Source organism: Pan paniscus, chromosome 8 (genome assembly GCF_029289425.2).
Source record: "Pan paniscus chromosome 8, NHGRI_mPanPan1-v2.0_pri, whole genome shotgun sequence".
NCBI classification, from domain to species: Eukaryota; Metazoa; Chordata; class Mammalia; order Primates; family Hominidae; genus Pan; species Pan paniscus.
This window is the reverse complement of record NC_073257.2, coordinates 119,917,845-119,933,297: the sequence shown is the minus strand read 5'-3', so window position 1 is coordinate 119,933,297 and position 15,453 is coordinate 119,917,845. Positions and strand designations below refer to the sequence as shown.

At 37.1% G+C, this 15,453-nt stretch overlaps 1 protein-coding gene across 1 annotated transcript in view; it reads left to right on the top strand.

The window, feature by feature from the left end:
- The window catches only part of LOC130540564 (uncharacterized), a 201,502-nt gene that overhangs the window by 30,037 nt on the left and 156,012 nt on the right, over positions 1-15,453 (top strand). Inside the window, exon 4 of the mRNA XM_057299004.1 lies at positions 514-651. Coding sequence (XP_057154987.1) covers positions 514-651 — 138 coding nt within the window. The remainder of the gene's footprint in view (positions 1-513; positions 652-15,453) is intronic.

Below are 15,453 nucleotides of genomic sequence, written 5' to 3'. Positions count from 1 at the left end.
CTGGTCCAACCTTTTCATTCTACAAGTGGGAAAACTTGCTGAAAGTTGCTTAATTTTTCTGGATCTGAGGCACACAGTTCATTTATTATGATCATATGAAGAGAGCTCACGGATGCCATTATTAATAGTCCAAATCGTACAAAATGGCTAACAGTTTCTCTTAAAAGCCTGTTGGATTTACATTTAAAATCTATGTCTACCAATATGAACCAGATTTGTGACCTTAGCTACATTTTAAATATTTGCAAACTGAGGGTGTGGAAAGTTAAATAATTTGCCTAGTATACAGAGTGTGCTCTGTGGATTTGATGGGTTCTCCATGTGCTTAGATAAGAGATCATCTTGCAAAGCCCTTGGCACAATGTGTGACACCACAATACATGGTACTTGATGAAAGAGGGCTAATAACAACATTATGATAATTATTGCTATTATTACTTGTCCATTTTGTGCTGCTGTAGCATAATGCCACAGACTGGATAATTTATAAAGAACTTGAATATTTTCTCACAGTTCTGGAGACTGGGAAGAGCAACACAAAGATATTCATTTGCTTGGTGAGAGCTGCTCTCTGCTTCCAAGGTAGCACCTTGTTGCTGCATTCTCCAGTGGGAAGGAACGCTGGGTCCTCACATGACAGAAGGTGGAAAGGTAAGTGCACTGAATGCTGCGTGAAGCCTCTTTTATAATCCCATTCTTGTGTCCTCATGACCCAATCACCCCTTAAATGCTTCACCTCTTAATATTATCATAGTAGCAACCCTTGAATTTTGAAGAAGACACATTCAAACCATAGCACTGCTACTATTACTAGCTTGGTGCAAAAGTAACTGTGGTTTTTACCATTGAAAGTATCACAGATGATAAATTCCTCTTCAAAAAGCTTTAGTTTCCTGTTCTTTGTTTTTCAAGACCAACTTCTTTGTACTTCCTTGTCTCCTAACTACCTGTTAAACAACACTTCTCGCCTTTGCTGTGCCCAGACAAGTCCAGACATGCCTTCCCGCCCAGTAACGGGCAGCCTCTACCTTCCCGCCTAATTGACCCTATTCAATTTTAAACCTTAGCCAATCAGGTTAGCTTAGATTGTGCAGTCCAACCTCCGTCAACGGGGAAAAGACACAGCAGTAAGAACCAATTGCGTTACAAATAAAAACCCCTGCGCCATCCTGCTGGGCGTGCTCTTGTGATCATGACTGACGCAGGCAGCACCCTTCTCCAGAAGTAAATTTGCCTTGCTGAGGAATTTTTTGCCTAAGTGCTGGTTTTCTTTGCACTGCCAAGCAACAAAAGTAATACAAAAACACAATTACTTTTGCGCCAGCCTAACACATAAAAATATCAGCTGCTCCTCTTCCGTGTCATCAATTTCCATCAATAATCTGCTTTTAAAGTTCCTGCCTTGTATTTCCTTCCCCCACACACTTGGGTCATATTTCTTCAACACAGCGCCCTATCCTGAACTGCATTTTGCCTCTTTCTGAAGTCACTCCTGTGTGTGTCCCCATAATCAGCTACCAAGCCTCTGTATTTCCTTGTGCTTGCAATTTCTGGACATTAGATGCTAAATTGCTGTCATGAGAAAGCGGCAAGTGAGAGTTTGCCACATTTAACCATTATAAATCTCACTCTACCAAAACAAACAAAGCATAGAGAAATGGTTTGAAGATCAAAAGGAATGTATATGTATATATAGGTGGTGTTGACTCAAGTCAGAGGATTAAGTGAGTTAATGCTAAGGAAGTAATCGGCTTCAGTTAATGAGAGTGATTATCTAGGAAAGTAGAACTGCACTATTGCTTGCCACATAAAACAGTACATTTATTATTTTTGGATGCTAACTACTTTAACAGAAATATCATTCATTTATACTGAGATGTTCCCCAAAGCTGCACTTTCATTAATGAAAATAAGACCCTTCTGGATTATCAGGTTGTTATCTTCCTATCCCTGGAACCCTTCTGAGAGTTTTCTGTTTGGGATCTAAGGGATTGCTGGGTGCTCACTTTCTGTGATGAGTTGCCTCTCGTAGTAATTTCATTTGCACCTCAGAAACAGGGTGGATGGCCTGAGGTGTGCCCCACGGCTGCCTTGGTGCCATCTTAAGATCTGACCTTGAAAGATTCTATAGAATAGGGAATCTTAGAGGTAAAAATCTTAGATTTACAGAGCCAAAAGTAAAGCTGCATTATGTGGTGGGAAAGTCATTCAGCTCTTTACCTTCTCTTCCCTCCTTTTATAGTCCAACTGATTTATGGCATTTTCTTGTCTTTATCTCCTGTTCCTTCCTCCTCAGTTGGCTCCAATTTGGCTCCTGTCCACTTGTCTACCAAAGAGCTCTCTTTAAAATTATTCATGATCTCTCTGTAACTAAATGAAATAAATATTTTTACCCTTTCTCTTACTTAACCTATCAACAGTATTTTTCCCCCAAGACTGAGATCTAGATCTTGCTGGAGAAGGCTCAGCTGTGGCTTACAATGCAGAAGTGGTTTTCTGAGATGCAGCACCAGAGACACTTGCGGAGAACCCTGGTAGAAATCTGTCCTCTGAGGTGCCAGGGAAATAGTCTGAGGCAGATGGCTTCATTCAGAAATAATTTCAAAGTTGCTTAGTAGCCTACCAGAGGAAGCTACTGGGGATATTGCTGACCCCCTTGTTTTGCAGAATGGCACTGCAAGAGTAATCCACTGTAGGTACTTGGGAGAGGATGCTCAAGCTAGGGGAAATAACTCTTTCCTCCTCCAGTTTTTATCCAGAGCCCTCTAATGACAAACACATGAATCTAACTGGCAAATGATTACAGAATTCATCTACATTATTGAAGAACACGCAATAAAGGCAAGAAAGGGTGTATTTGGATGGGAAAAGCAACACGTTATTAAGAAACATGTTGACCTAGTCAACCCTACTGAGTTTGGGATTCTCTCAGTTGTCACACAGAAATTAGTATATAGAAATCTCAAAGGAACTGTAAACTTAATTTATTCAGGAATGAATACATGAACTTTCTCCTCAAATTGGTCCCTCTTCAGCTTCACTATCTGTTTTTTTGAAGTCAGAAACTTAGAAATAAACCTTAACATTTCCTTCTTGTTATATATCCAAAACACCATGAACTCTTGACTAATCTCTTAGCTCCTACTGAGATCTCTCCATCTAGGTTTCTATCTCCAGCCCTGGGTATAGAGCCTAGTGTATAACAGGCAACCAATAAGAATTTGATGAATTAATAAAACTTTATATGGTAGACTAAATTATGCCCCCTCCAAGATAGTTGTGTCTTATTCCCTGAAAACTGTGAGTATTCCTGTAGAGGAAAGAGTTTGACTTTGCCTAGAGGAAAGTTTGGCCTCTGCCTTTGGCTTTTGGGAGATAATCTATTTCATACCTGCTAGGAGTATCTTTTTTCACGGCAGAAGCTGGGCCACAGCAGATCTTAGGGTAGAACCGTCCATACCTGATAGTCAAAAATTAGACGCAGACCATGCAATAAATTCCAGTCATGTGACTAAAGATGGGGACTTCGGGTCATGATATCAAATGATCTGAAGACTGAGTTTAACCCTATGGGCAATCACTCACTCATTCAATCAATCATACCTATGTAATGACACCAAAGCTTGGGTATCTGTGAATACCAAAATACTGGACACCAAAATTCTGGACATCAAAACTTGTGTGAGCTTGCCTAGTTGGCAATACTCCATGTATATTATTACCCATCAATGTCAGGATGGTATTGTGTCCTGAGGACAATAGAAACTTCCTATTTGGAAACTTGCCAGACTCTGCCCCGTGTGTCTTTTCCTTTGGCTGATTTTAATGGTATCCTTTCCCTGTAGTAATCCAAAACTGTGAGTATAATAGCCTTCAATAAATTATGTAAGTCTTTCTAGCCAATTGTTGAAACTGAAACATTCAACTTTTGGAGCTCCCCACCCCAAACTTGTAGTTGGTGTCATTCTGTGAGGATTATACTTTCACACCTTATGGTTAGACTAATTCTGGGCAGTTATATGGTGAAAAGGACATTTTAGATATGGTTAAGGATCTTGATCTGCGAAGATAATCCTGAAATATCCAGGGGGATTCTAAGTTGAATTAAGTGTATCCTTATATGAATAAGGCAGAGGGAGATTTGATACATACCAAAAAGAAGGCAATGGGATCTCTCATTGTTGATTCTTTCTTGGCTCTGCATTTGGTATTTTGCTTACAGTCAGTCTCTTCCATGTGCTCTCTCTCCTTTTCCCTCTAGCTTTGGTAACTCCCCGTGCCTTTGTGGAAAGCTCTCATTTCTTTCCTTAGGCTTGCCTATTTCTTTCTCACACTTTTTCTTTTAAGTTGCCAGTCTTGCTCATCCACCCTTTGAGTTTCCCAAGTTTTATTTAGAAAGTGAGTACAAATAAAACTGCTTCAGAGCTCAGGCAATGTAGGCGAGCTTTGCCTTTTGAAAAATTTTATAGCTGAGTGATAAATCAAAATTATTATGGAGTGTTGACAGACTGTTAACTAATGCATCACTGGGGATGTTTTCACAAGGATTGCTGAACATAGGAGAGTAAATGCATAATGGCCTTCGTAGTTAAAATAAGTCAGCAAACAGCAACAATGCATAAGAGCTATGGTGGTTACATAGGAGGTGGGAATTGGAATAAAGCTTGTCACTGAGAATAGACTGTCACCTGATCCAGAGTCAGGACTCCCAGAGTGGGGCAAGTACTTGGGGTCCAAGAAGGTAGGCAGCAAGAGGGTGTCTGGCAATTGGTCCCAGGACTAGGGCTTGTTAGCCAGAGAGCCAGTGGATCCTTCTCTTTTAGTAATCAGTTCCCAGTTTTCAGGTACTGGCTACTAGTACTAGAGTATAATCTTTCATTAAATAAACCAGGAAGGATTCATTTACTAGTTTGGGTTATAGAGTAAGTGGTAGAGACTTCACCAAACAATTTACTGTCACTGCTAGGCACAAAGATATATTGCCCAGTCTCTCCACACTTCTACACAGTATGGGAGGAAATAGTTCATGCCACTTCCACTTTAGCCCATGAAGCCATCCCACACATCATGCATATCCTCCACTCTTTTTCTCCATTGGATGGTGTATTGGACACTTCTTTAAAGACAACAAATGGTAGAGGCATAAGATGGAAGGGGCTTGAGTCTCCACCACTCTCTCTCTCTTTCTCTCTCTCATTTATTTGCCCTTCAAAATTTAACTCAACAAATACTCCCCAACTTTACCAAACATCTAAAGCAAAATAAATATCTGTAATTATCTGGAATATGACCACACTTAAAAAAATTAAACCAATTATAAAATACTTTTATAAACCCAAGTTTTAATTCTCCAATGCATATACAAGGCTTCTGAAAAATGAGACATAGGATGACTGCTTACTGCTCTTAGGGCCTAGCACAAAACAAGACATCAACCTCATAACTTCTGAATCCCTCTCAATGCATGACATTGAATAGATTTGGAGTTGAAATAAATGCAGACAAATTAAATTGGCATACAATGACATAAGCTTCTTCTCCAAGGATGAATGCCAATGTTAACTTTATCCCCTTATCCTCAGCTCTGGATTGTTTTCTCCCTCTATATAATTTATGTGTGAAATTTCTTAGGTTAAAAGGGGAGATTACAAAACTTGAAATAACCATAAAACTCACTTTCTTTGGTGAAAAGTTGCTTTGAGCTTCAATTCAGGGGAAAACACTCATGAAAAATAGTACTTCTGGCCTTCCCATTATTACTAGATCATCATCTTTATATATCTTACCATATTTGACCAACACCAGAGGGCTTTCATGCCTGTTCTTTTCCAAATCCACTGGATGCAAGCCAGTCTCTTAATTGTGCACATGAGTGAATATGTAAGTGATGCCATGGGTTCTACACCATTCTGAGAAGCCATGAGTTAGTTCTTCAACCTTCTGAGAAGCAGTCATGGCATACACATTTTCCATAAAAAAACTGCCATAGTGCAATTAAAGGAGAAATAAATCTTACTGTCTTGATGACAGCCTGTGAAACTGAAACCATGTAATATAGACTTCTCTGAGAAAATAGAAACTTATATTCTTTGACAGTGTAATTATTATGCTCTGTCAAATTACTTTGCTTTTTTCATAAAAATCACTTAATACTTCATGCAGAAATGACTTTTGCCATCAAATATCACTTTGGGGAAAGTTAATAATTTAGAAACTTTTATATTTAAAAATTGCAAATCCAATAGATACATGTGAAGCCATAACCAGGTTGTCCTCCCACCCTGAAACTTTTGGGTGACTGCTTCTGCCTCAAAGTAAGGCTCCAGAGAGAACAATTGGGTTGCACATTAAGAAAACTCTGTTTGGTATTTGGAGGTCAGAGTGTCAATAACAATATCGGAAATAGGTTAAGAGGGTCTTGTGACTTTTATTTAGAAGAGAGACATTTTCTCTCTAGTAATAATTTTTGTCTTTTCCTTTATGACATTTTAACTGAAAGATCTCATTTTTTCAAAGTCTGTAGTTTCCAAGCTGATATTTACTGGTAAGCAAAATGCATTTTTATCTTTATGGCAGAAATTATAGTAATAATGATAATTTTATCTGGCATTTACTAAATGATTAATACACACCTGACACTCATCTAGGTTTTTTACATATATTGTTTTACTTAATTTCTTTAACAACATGAGAAAGTTTATGTCATTATCCCATTTTATAGATGAGAAAATAGGAGTGCAGTGATATTAAATAACTTTGCCAAGGTGGTGAAATTAATGTGTCCCACTGCGAATTTGTATCCAAATGGTCTGAGTCAAAACCAACCATTGTAGTCAGCACACTTTACTGCTTTCCAATAATAGCTATTGATTATGGAGTGTTTACTCTTGAGCACATTCCACTTTTTATTCTTTTTTTTTTTTAATTGTAATTTAAGTTTTGGGATACACGTGCAGAACGTTCAGGTTTGTTACATAGGTATACACACGCCATGATTGTTTGCTGCACCCATCAACCCATCATCTACATTAGGTATTTCTCCTAATGCTATCCCTCCCCTAGCCCTCCACCCCCTGAAAGGCCCTAGTGTGTGATGTTCCCCTCCCTGTGTCCATGTGTCCTCATTGTTCAACTCCCACTTATGAGTGAGAATATGCATTGTTTGGTTTTCTGTTCTTGTGGTAGTTTGCGGAGAATGATGGTTTCCAGCTTCATCCATGTGCCTGCAAAGGACATGAACTCATCCTTTTTTATGGCTGCAAAGTATTACATCGTGTGTGTGTGCCACATTTTGTTTATCCAGTCTGTCATTGACGGGCATTTGGATTGGTTCCAAATCTTTGCTATTGTGAACAGTGCTGCAATAAACATACGTGTGCATGTGTCTTTATAGTAGGATGATTTATTCTACTATAAATAAATGTAAATAAATAATGGGACCCAGCAATCCAATTACTGGGTATATACCCAAAGGATTATAAATCATTCTACTATAAAGACACATTTTTTTCTATTTGAAACTTACAACAAATGAGATACAGTGCAAATCAAGGTGCAGTGAGATACAGTGCAAGTTTATGTGTATTTCAACATCTAATGTTCTAGTAGTATAAAGATAAATTTAAATTTATCTTTAAATTTTTGAATGCTAGATTGCTTATCTTAATGCCCTTTTTGGTGATCACTGTAGAATTGGAAGCATCCACTATCTAGGAGATATATATAAATGAATAATTTGGCGGGTTTTTCAAGTGTATTTGTGGTGATTATATTGCATTTGGCTCTTGTATCTTCAGTAAAAGAAGCCTTGAAGCACTTCACGTAAGCATTTTAGTTAACTCTCTCCATACTCAGGACATAGGTATATCATTTCTATTAAGGCACAAATGTGGGAAGCACATCTGAGGCATTGAGGACAGATCCCTGGCCTCATGGGAGTGACTTAGGATTGATTATGGTGGAGATGGGTCTGTGAGAAGTTGAAATCAGAAACAATACTCAAGAAACCCTAATGCCTAAAGTTCTCCCAGCAATAACTAACTTTCATAGAGTCCAGTGACCGTTTGATGATCAATTCATCAATACATTTTTATATAATAAAATATCCTGATTATTTTCCCTGTCCTCTTTTCTCGACTGGAATATAAGTCTGAAACAGAGGAGAGGTGTGGTGATGAATAGAGAGATTATCTCTTTTCTGAATGACCCTAAACATTTCAGTCAATCTCAAACCACTGCCAATAGACTCTTAGGCACCTTTAGTTAGAGTCACCATTTCTTTTGTTATCATAGGAGTCTGGCTAGTTGGTGACTTTAAAAATCATGCTACATTTTGAAGCTATTTCTACCCAGTCTTCCTTCCTTCTGTCTCTCCTTTCACAGGTGTCAGATCTTCATTGTGATTTGAAGGTTCTCTTCACCTACTCCCATTGTCTCTTTTTATCTTTCTCAGGTGTTTCCTCCGATAAATCCCTTACAAAACTCACCCCATGTTGGCATCTGCTTCTCAGAGGACCAAAACTAACTTATGTCAGCTCAGATACTTAAGTGATTACAACTGTCTCTTGAGCAATATTATCTTTTGTCCATAAATTACAGTTGGCATTTTTCTTTTAATGATATGCACCACATTACCTAATAATTAATTATGCACGAGCTAGCATCCATCACTCATTTAAAGCCTCGAAAAATGGAAACCACTGGGCCCATTAATGTGTTGTCCACCCTTCTTTTTCTAGCTACCTCCCACCAGTCAGCAATGAAGTAGTCTATAACCTTTCTTTTGTAGTTACACTCAGATCTATTTTGAGACACTGACACTTGCTAGGTGACTAAAAAAAAAAAAAAAATCCTTCTAAGCCTTAGTTCCTTCCTATCTGAAATATGGCATCAAGAGACTATAGTTAGTAATAATGTATTGCATACTTTAGGAAATCTTAAGTATTCTTATCCTCCCACACACATATATACAATGTAACTCTTTGAGGTGATAGATGTGTTAATTAGCTTGATCGTGGTAATAATTTTACAGTGTATACATATATCAAAACACCATGATATACATCTTAAATACATTCTTACTTATCAATTATACCTCAGTAAAGCTGGGGGAAAATAATCGAATGTGACAAACTATATAAAACACTTAGCACTAATGATAGCAATTTTAAAGAGCTCAACAAATATCTATTGCTGTTACTAATATTAAGACAGTTGTAGCTTTCAACAGACAGACCTTCAAAATCTCATAACTATAGAATTGTAAAGGTGGTTAAACTCTTCAGAAATCAGCTGGTGAAACTGAGGAGATGCAAACTCTTGATGACAAACTGAGAGTTGGTATCATGTGAAAGAAGTAGAAAGAATAAGCACCAGTTTTGTCTTAGTCCAGTCTTAACTCAGTGTTGCATAAATATGTTAATGAGAATCCAGCCAAATCAGATTTCCCCTCAAAATTCATTATAAGCCCCTATTGAAAATGAGCATATAGACCTATAAAACCAATTCTAATTAGCCTTTTTTATTCTTTGCTAATAAAACTTGAAACTTTCATTTGATTCAGTAAAACTCTTTATAACCTTTTTTTAAAAAAGGTCTTCCTTTAAAAGTCATTTTATATGCTCTAAGTAAAATAATTACTGACTTATAAAAAATGTATTCCTAATTCCACAATTACCTTTTTAAAAATTGCTATCTCAATAATGCTTAGTCTGAGATTTGTCTATGAAATAAATTACTTTATTTAATGTGTACTGTAATTTTCTCTCAAATAATTACTTAGGAATTGTAGAGAAAGTGATGTGGGCTGAGAAATTCTAGTGTATAATTTTGAACCTGATCTCCCTGGCACAAATTAGGCAATACTCAACATTGATTGCTATGAAATAAGGCTGAAGTCCATTGCTCAAGTGCTGGGACGTGTGTGTGTGTGTGCATACATGTGTGCTCACATGTGCACGTTTGTGTGTGTGTACAATTTTGCTTGTCATCTATCAGTTGATACTTCAGTTGCCTCCACGTTTTAGCTATGGTGAATAAGGGCGATATGAACATAAATGTAGAAACATCTCAAATATCTTATTTAGACCCTATAGTCAATTATTTGGGGTATATACCCAGAAGTGGAATTATTAGATCATATGGTAATTCTAGTTTTAATTTTTTGAGGAAATTCCACACTGTTTTCCGCAGAAGCTGTACTATTTTACATTCCAACCAATACTGCATGAGGATTCCCATTTCTCCAAATACTTGTCAAAACTTTGTATTTTATTTTGTTTACAGTAGCCATCCTAATGAGTTTAAAGTGATATCTTATTGTAGTTTTGATTAGCATTGCCTAATGATTAGTAATGCTGAACATCTTTTCATGTGCTTTTTGGCCATATGTGAATCTCTTTTAGAGAAATGTCTATTCGAGCTTTTTGCCCATTTTTGCACTCAGTTGTTGTTTTTGTGGTTGTGTTTTAGAGTTTTCTCTGTATTCTGGATATTAATCTTTTATCAGATATATAATTAGTAAATAGTTTCTCCCATTCAGAGGATTGTTTGTTTACTCTTTAGCTAGTATATTTTGATGCACATTTAAAAAAGCATTTCATGAAGGCCAATTTGTCTACTTTTTTTGTTGTCATTATTGCCTGTATGTTTGGTGTCATATACAATAAATCATTGCCAAATCTAATGTAATGAAGCTTTTGGCCTATGTTTTTTAAAGATTTTTATAGTTTAAGGTCTTATATTTAGTTCATGAATGTATTTTGAGTTAATATTTGTATATGGTGTTAGGTAGTTACAGAGAACCGCAAGTTTTTGTCCCCTCAAAATTTACATGTTGAAACCCTAAATCCCAATGTGAGAATATTTAGAAGAGAGGCCTTTTAGAAGTAATTAGGCCATGACAGTGGAGGCCTCATGAATTAGTGTCTTTATTAAGAAGCAAACAAGCAAGGATCTAACAATTTCTCTTGTTATCATGTGTGGATATAATAACTTTGCAGCCTGCAACCTGAAAGAGGGCCCTCACCAGAAGCCGACCATGCTAGCAATTTGATCTCAGACTTCCAGCCTCCAGTAAAATGAGAAGTAAATTTATGTTGTCTATAAGCCACCCAGTTTGTGGCATTTTGTTGGAGCAGCTCAAACTGACTAAGACAGTAAGAGTCCAACTTCAATCTCTTGAATTGAAATAATCAGCTTTCCCAGCACTATTTGTTGAAAAGACTGCTGTATTCCTATGAAATGATCTTGACACTCTTGTTGAAAATCATGTGACCATACATGCAAGTGTTTTTTTTTTTCTTGAATCACTAAATGTTTTGGTTACTATAGTACTATAGCTTTAGAGTAACTTTTGAAATCAGGAAGTATGAGCCCTCAAGCTTTGTTCTCCTTTATCAAATTGTTTTAGCTAGTCAGAGTTCCTTGAGCTCTCATATGAACTTCAAAAAGTTATTTTCTCTTTCTGCAAAAAATGTTATTTGGATTTTGATAGGAATTAGATTAAATCTCTAGATCACTTTGAATAGTATTGCCACCTTAACAACATTAGTCTCAATTCATGAGCATAAGATTTCTTGACATTTATTTATGTCTTCTTTAATTTCTTTAGTGTGCTTTGCATTTTCATGGTCTTCCTCATCTGTGTTAGGTTTACCTTTGAGTATTTTAATGGTATTATAAATGGAATTGTTGCCTTGATTTTTTTGGATTGTTCATGGTTAATGTATATAACTGCAAGAAATTTTTGTGTGTTGTTTTTGTTCCTACTATACATACTTTTGCTGAATTTATTTATTAGTTCTAATAGGTTTTTGCAAAATACTCATTTTATACATTTAAGATTATATTATCTGTGAACAGAGATAAACTTACTTTTTTTTTTTTTTTTCAATTTTGAATGTCTTTTCTTTGTTTTTCTAACCTAATTCCTCTGGCTGGGACTTCCAGTACTATGTTAAATATAAGTGGCAAAAGAGGCATTCTTGCCTTGTCCCTGAACTTATAGGAAAAGCTTCCAGTCTTTCTCCATTGAACATGACGTTCACTGTGGGTTTTTCATATCTAGCTTTTATTATATTGAGGTAGTTTCCCTTTTTTACTAGTTTGTTGAGTATTTTCTATCATCAGTCCATGAGTTTTACTGAAATTTGTCAAACGCTTTTTATGCACCAATTGAGATGTCCATGTGAGGTTGTTTACTTTTATTCTGTTAATATGGTATGTTACATTGATAGACTTACTTTTCATTGTTTAAAACTTTAATTTTAATTTTTGTGGGTGTATATATTTGTGGGGTACATGAAATGCTTCAATACAAGCATGTAATGTGTACTAATTACATCATGTAAAATGGGTATCCATCCCCTCAAGCATTTTTGTGTTATAAACAATCCAGTTATATTTTTTTCATTACTTGAAATTTACAATTAAATTGTTATTGACTATAGTTACCCTGTTGTGCTACCTAATACTAGGTCTTATTCATTCTTTCTAACTATTGTTTTGTACCCGTTAACCACCCCCACCTTTCCTCCAACCCCCACCCCCACATTGATTGGCTTACATATGCTGAACCTTCAGTACATTCTATGAATAAATTTGACTTGGTCATGGTATGTAATCCTTTTGATATGCTGCTGAATTTTGTTTTTGAATATTGCAACAATATTCATCAGGGATATTGGTGTGAGGTCTATTCTTGGAGTGTCTTTGTATGGCTGTGGTATCAGGGTAATGCTGCTCTCATAGAATCAGTTAGAAAGTGCCCAGTGGTTCGTGCCTGTAATCCCAGCACTTTGGGTGGCTGAGGCAGGCAGGTCAGTTGAGGTCAGGAGTTTGAGACCAGCCTGGACAACATGTCAAAAACCTGTCTCTACTAAAAATACAAAAATTAGCCCAGCATGGTGGCTTGCACTTACAGTCCCAGATACTTGGGAGGCTGAGGCAGGAGGATCACTTGATCCCAGGAGGTGCAGGTTGTAGTGAGCCAAGAGCACACTAATGCACTCCAGCCTGGGGAGTGGGAGTGAAACCCTGTCTGAAGAAAAAAAAAAAAGTATCCCTCCTCTTCAGAGTTTTGGAAAGTCTTGAGAAGGATTGGTGTTAATTCTTGTTTAAATATTTGGCAGAATTCACCCATGAAACTATCAGGTCCAGGGCTTTTTTTGCTGAATGATTTTCTATTACTAATGCTATATTTTTGCTATCTTTAGGGCTACTGAGGGTTTTTAAAATTTCTTTGTGTTTTAGGTTAGGTAGGATTTGTGTTTTGAGGAGTTGGTCAGTTTCATCTAGGCTATCCAGTATGTTGGTATAAAATTATTCATTGTACTCTCTTTTAATCCTTTTTATTTCTGTAGAGTTTTTAGTAATATTCACACTTTCATTTCTTTTTTTTTAAGAGGAGTATACATGCGATTTTTTTTGCTAGTCATTTCAGAAGTGGACAAAATGGTTATGTATAACTGGAGCCCTACATTCTAAGAAAATGAATTTGATTATATATATTTTCTTTTTAAATTATACTTTAAATTCTTGGATACATGTGCAGGACATGCAGGTTCGTTACATAGGTATATATGTGCCATGGTGGTTTGCTGCACCCATCAACCCATCATCTACATTAGGTATTTCTCCTAATGCTATACCTCCCTTAACCTCCCACCCCTGACAGGCCCCAGTGTGTGATGTTCCCCTCCCTGTGTCAATGTGTTCTCATTGCTCACCTCCCACTTAGAATGAGAACATGCAGTGTTTGGTTTTCTGTTCCTGTGTTAGTTTGCTGAGAATGATGGTTTCCAGCTTCATCCATGTGCCTGCAAAGGACAGGAACTCATCCTTTTATATGGCTGCATAGTATTCCATGGGGTATATGTGCCACATGTTCTTTATCCAGTCTATCATTGATGGCCATTTGTGTTGGTTTCAAGTCTTTGCTATTGTGAATAGTGCTGCAATAAACATACATCTGTATGTGTCTTCATAGTACAGTGATTTATAATCCTTTGGGTATATATGGAGCAATGGGATTACTGGGTCAAATGGTATTTTTGGTTCTAGATCCTTGAGGAATCACCACACTGTCTTCCACAATGGTTGAACAAATTTACACTCCCAGCCAGGCACAGTGGCTCATGCCTGTAATCCCAGCACTTTGGGAGGCCGAGGTGGGCAGATCACCTGAGGTCAGGAGTTCGAGATCAGCCTGGCCAACATGTTGAAACCTTGTCTGTACTAAAAATATGAAAATTAGCCTGGCGTGGTGGCACGTGCCTGTAACCCCAGCTACTTGGGAGGCTGAGGCAGGGGAATTGCTTGAACCTGGGAGATGGAGGTTGCAATGAGTCGAGATCATGCCACTGTACTCCAGCCTGGGTGACAGAGCAAGACTCCGTCTCAAAAAACTAGTAATAAAATAATTTACACTCCCATCAACAGTGCAAAAGGGTTCCTAACTCTCCATATCCTCTCCAGCATCTGTTGTTTCCTGACTTTTTAATGATCACCATTCTAACTGGAGTGAGATGGTATCTCCTTGTGGTTTTGATTCGCATTTGTCTAATGACCAGTAATGATGAGGTTTTTTTCATATGTTTGATGGCCACATAAATGTCTTCTTTTGAGAATTATCTGTTCATTTCCTTTGCCCACTTTTTGATGGGGTTGTTTGTTTTTTTTTCTTAGAAATTTGTTAGTTTCTTGTAGATTCTGGACATTGGCCCTTTGTCAGATGGATAGACTGCAAAAATTTTCACCCCTTCTGTAGGTTGCCTGTTCACTCTGATGATTGTTTCTTCTGCTGCGCAGAAGCTCTTTAGTTGAATTAGATCTCATTTTTCTATTTTGGCTTTTGTTGACATTGCTTCTGGTGTTTTAGTCATGAAGTCTGTCTATGCCTATGTCCTGAATGTTATTGCCTACGTTTTCTTCTAGGCTTTTTATGGTTTTAAGTCTTACATTTAAGTCTTTAATACATCTTGAGTTAATTTTTGTATAAGGCGTAAGAAAGGGACCCAGTTTCAGTTTTCTGCTTATGGCTAGCCAGTTTTCCCAACACCATTTATTAAATAGAGAATTCTTTGCCCATTGCTTGTTTTTGTCAGGTTTGTCAAAGATCAGATGGTTGGAGATGTGTGGCATTACTTCTGAAGCCTCTGTTCTGTTCCCTTGGTCTGTATATCTGTTTTGGTATCAGTACCGTGCTCTTTTGGTTACTGTAGCCTTGTAGTATAGTTTGAAGTCAGGTAGCATGATCCCTCCAGCTTTGTTCTTTTTGCTTAAGATTGTCTTGGCTATGCAGGCTCTTTTTTGGTTCCATATGAAATTTTAAATAGTTTTTTCTAATTCTGTGAAGAAAGTCAATGATAGCTTGATGGGGATAACATTGAATCTATAAATTACTTTGGGCAATATGCCATTTTCACAGTATTGATTATTTGTATCCATGATCAT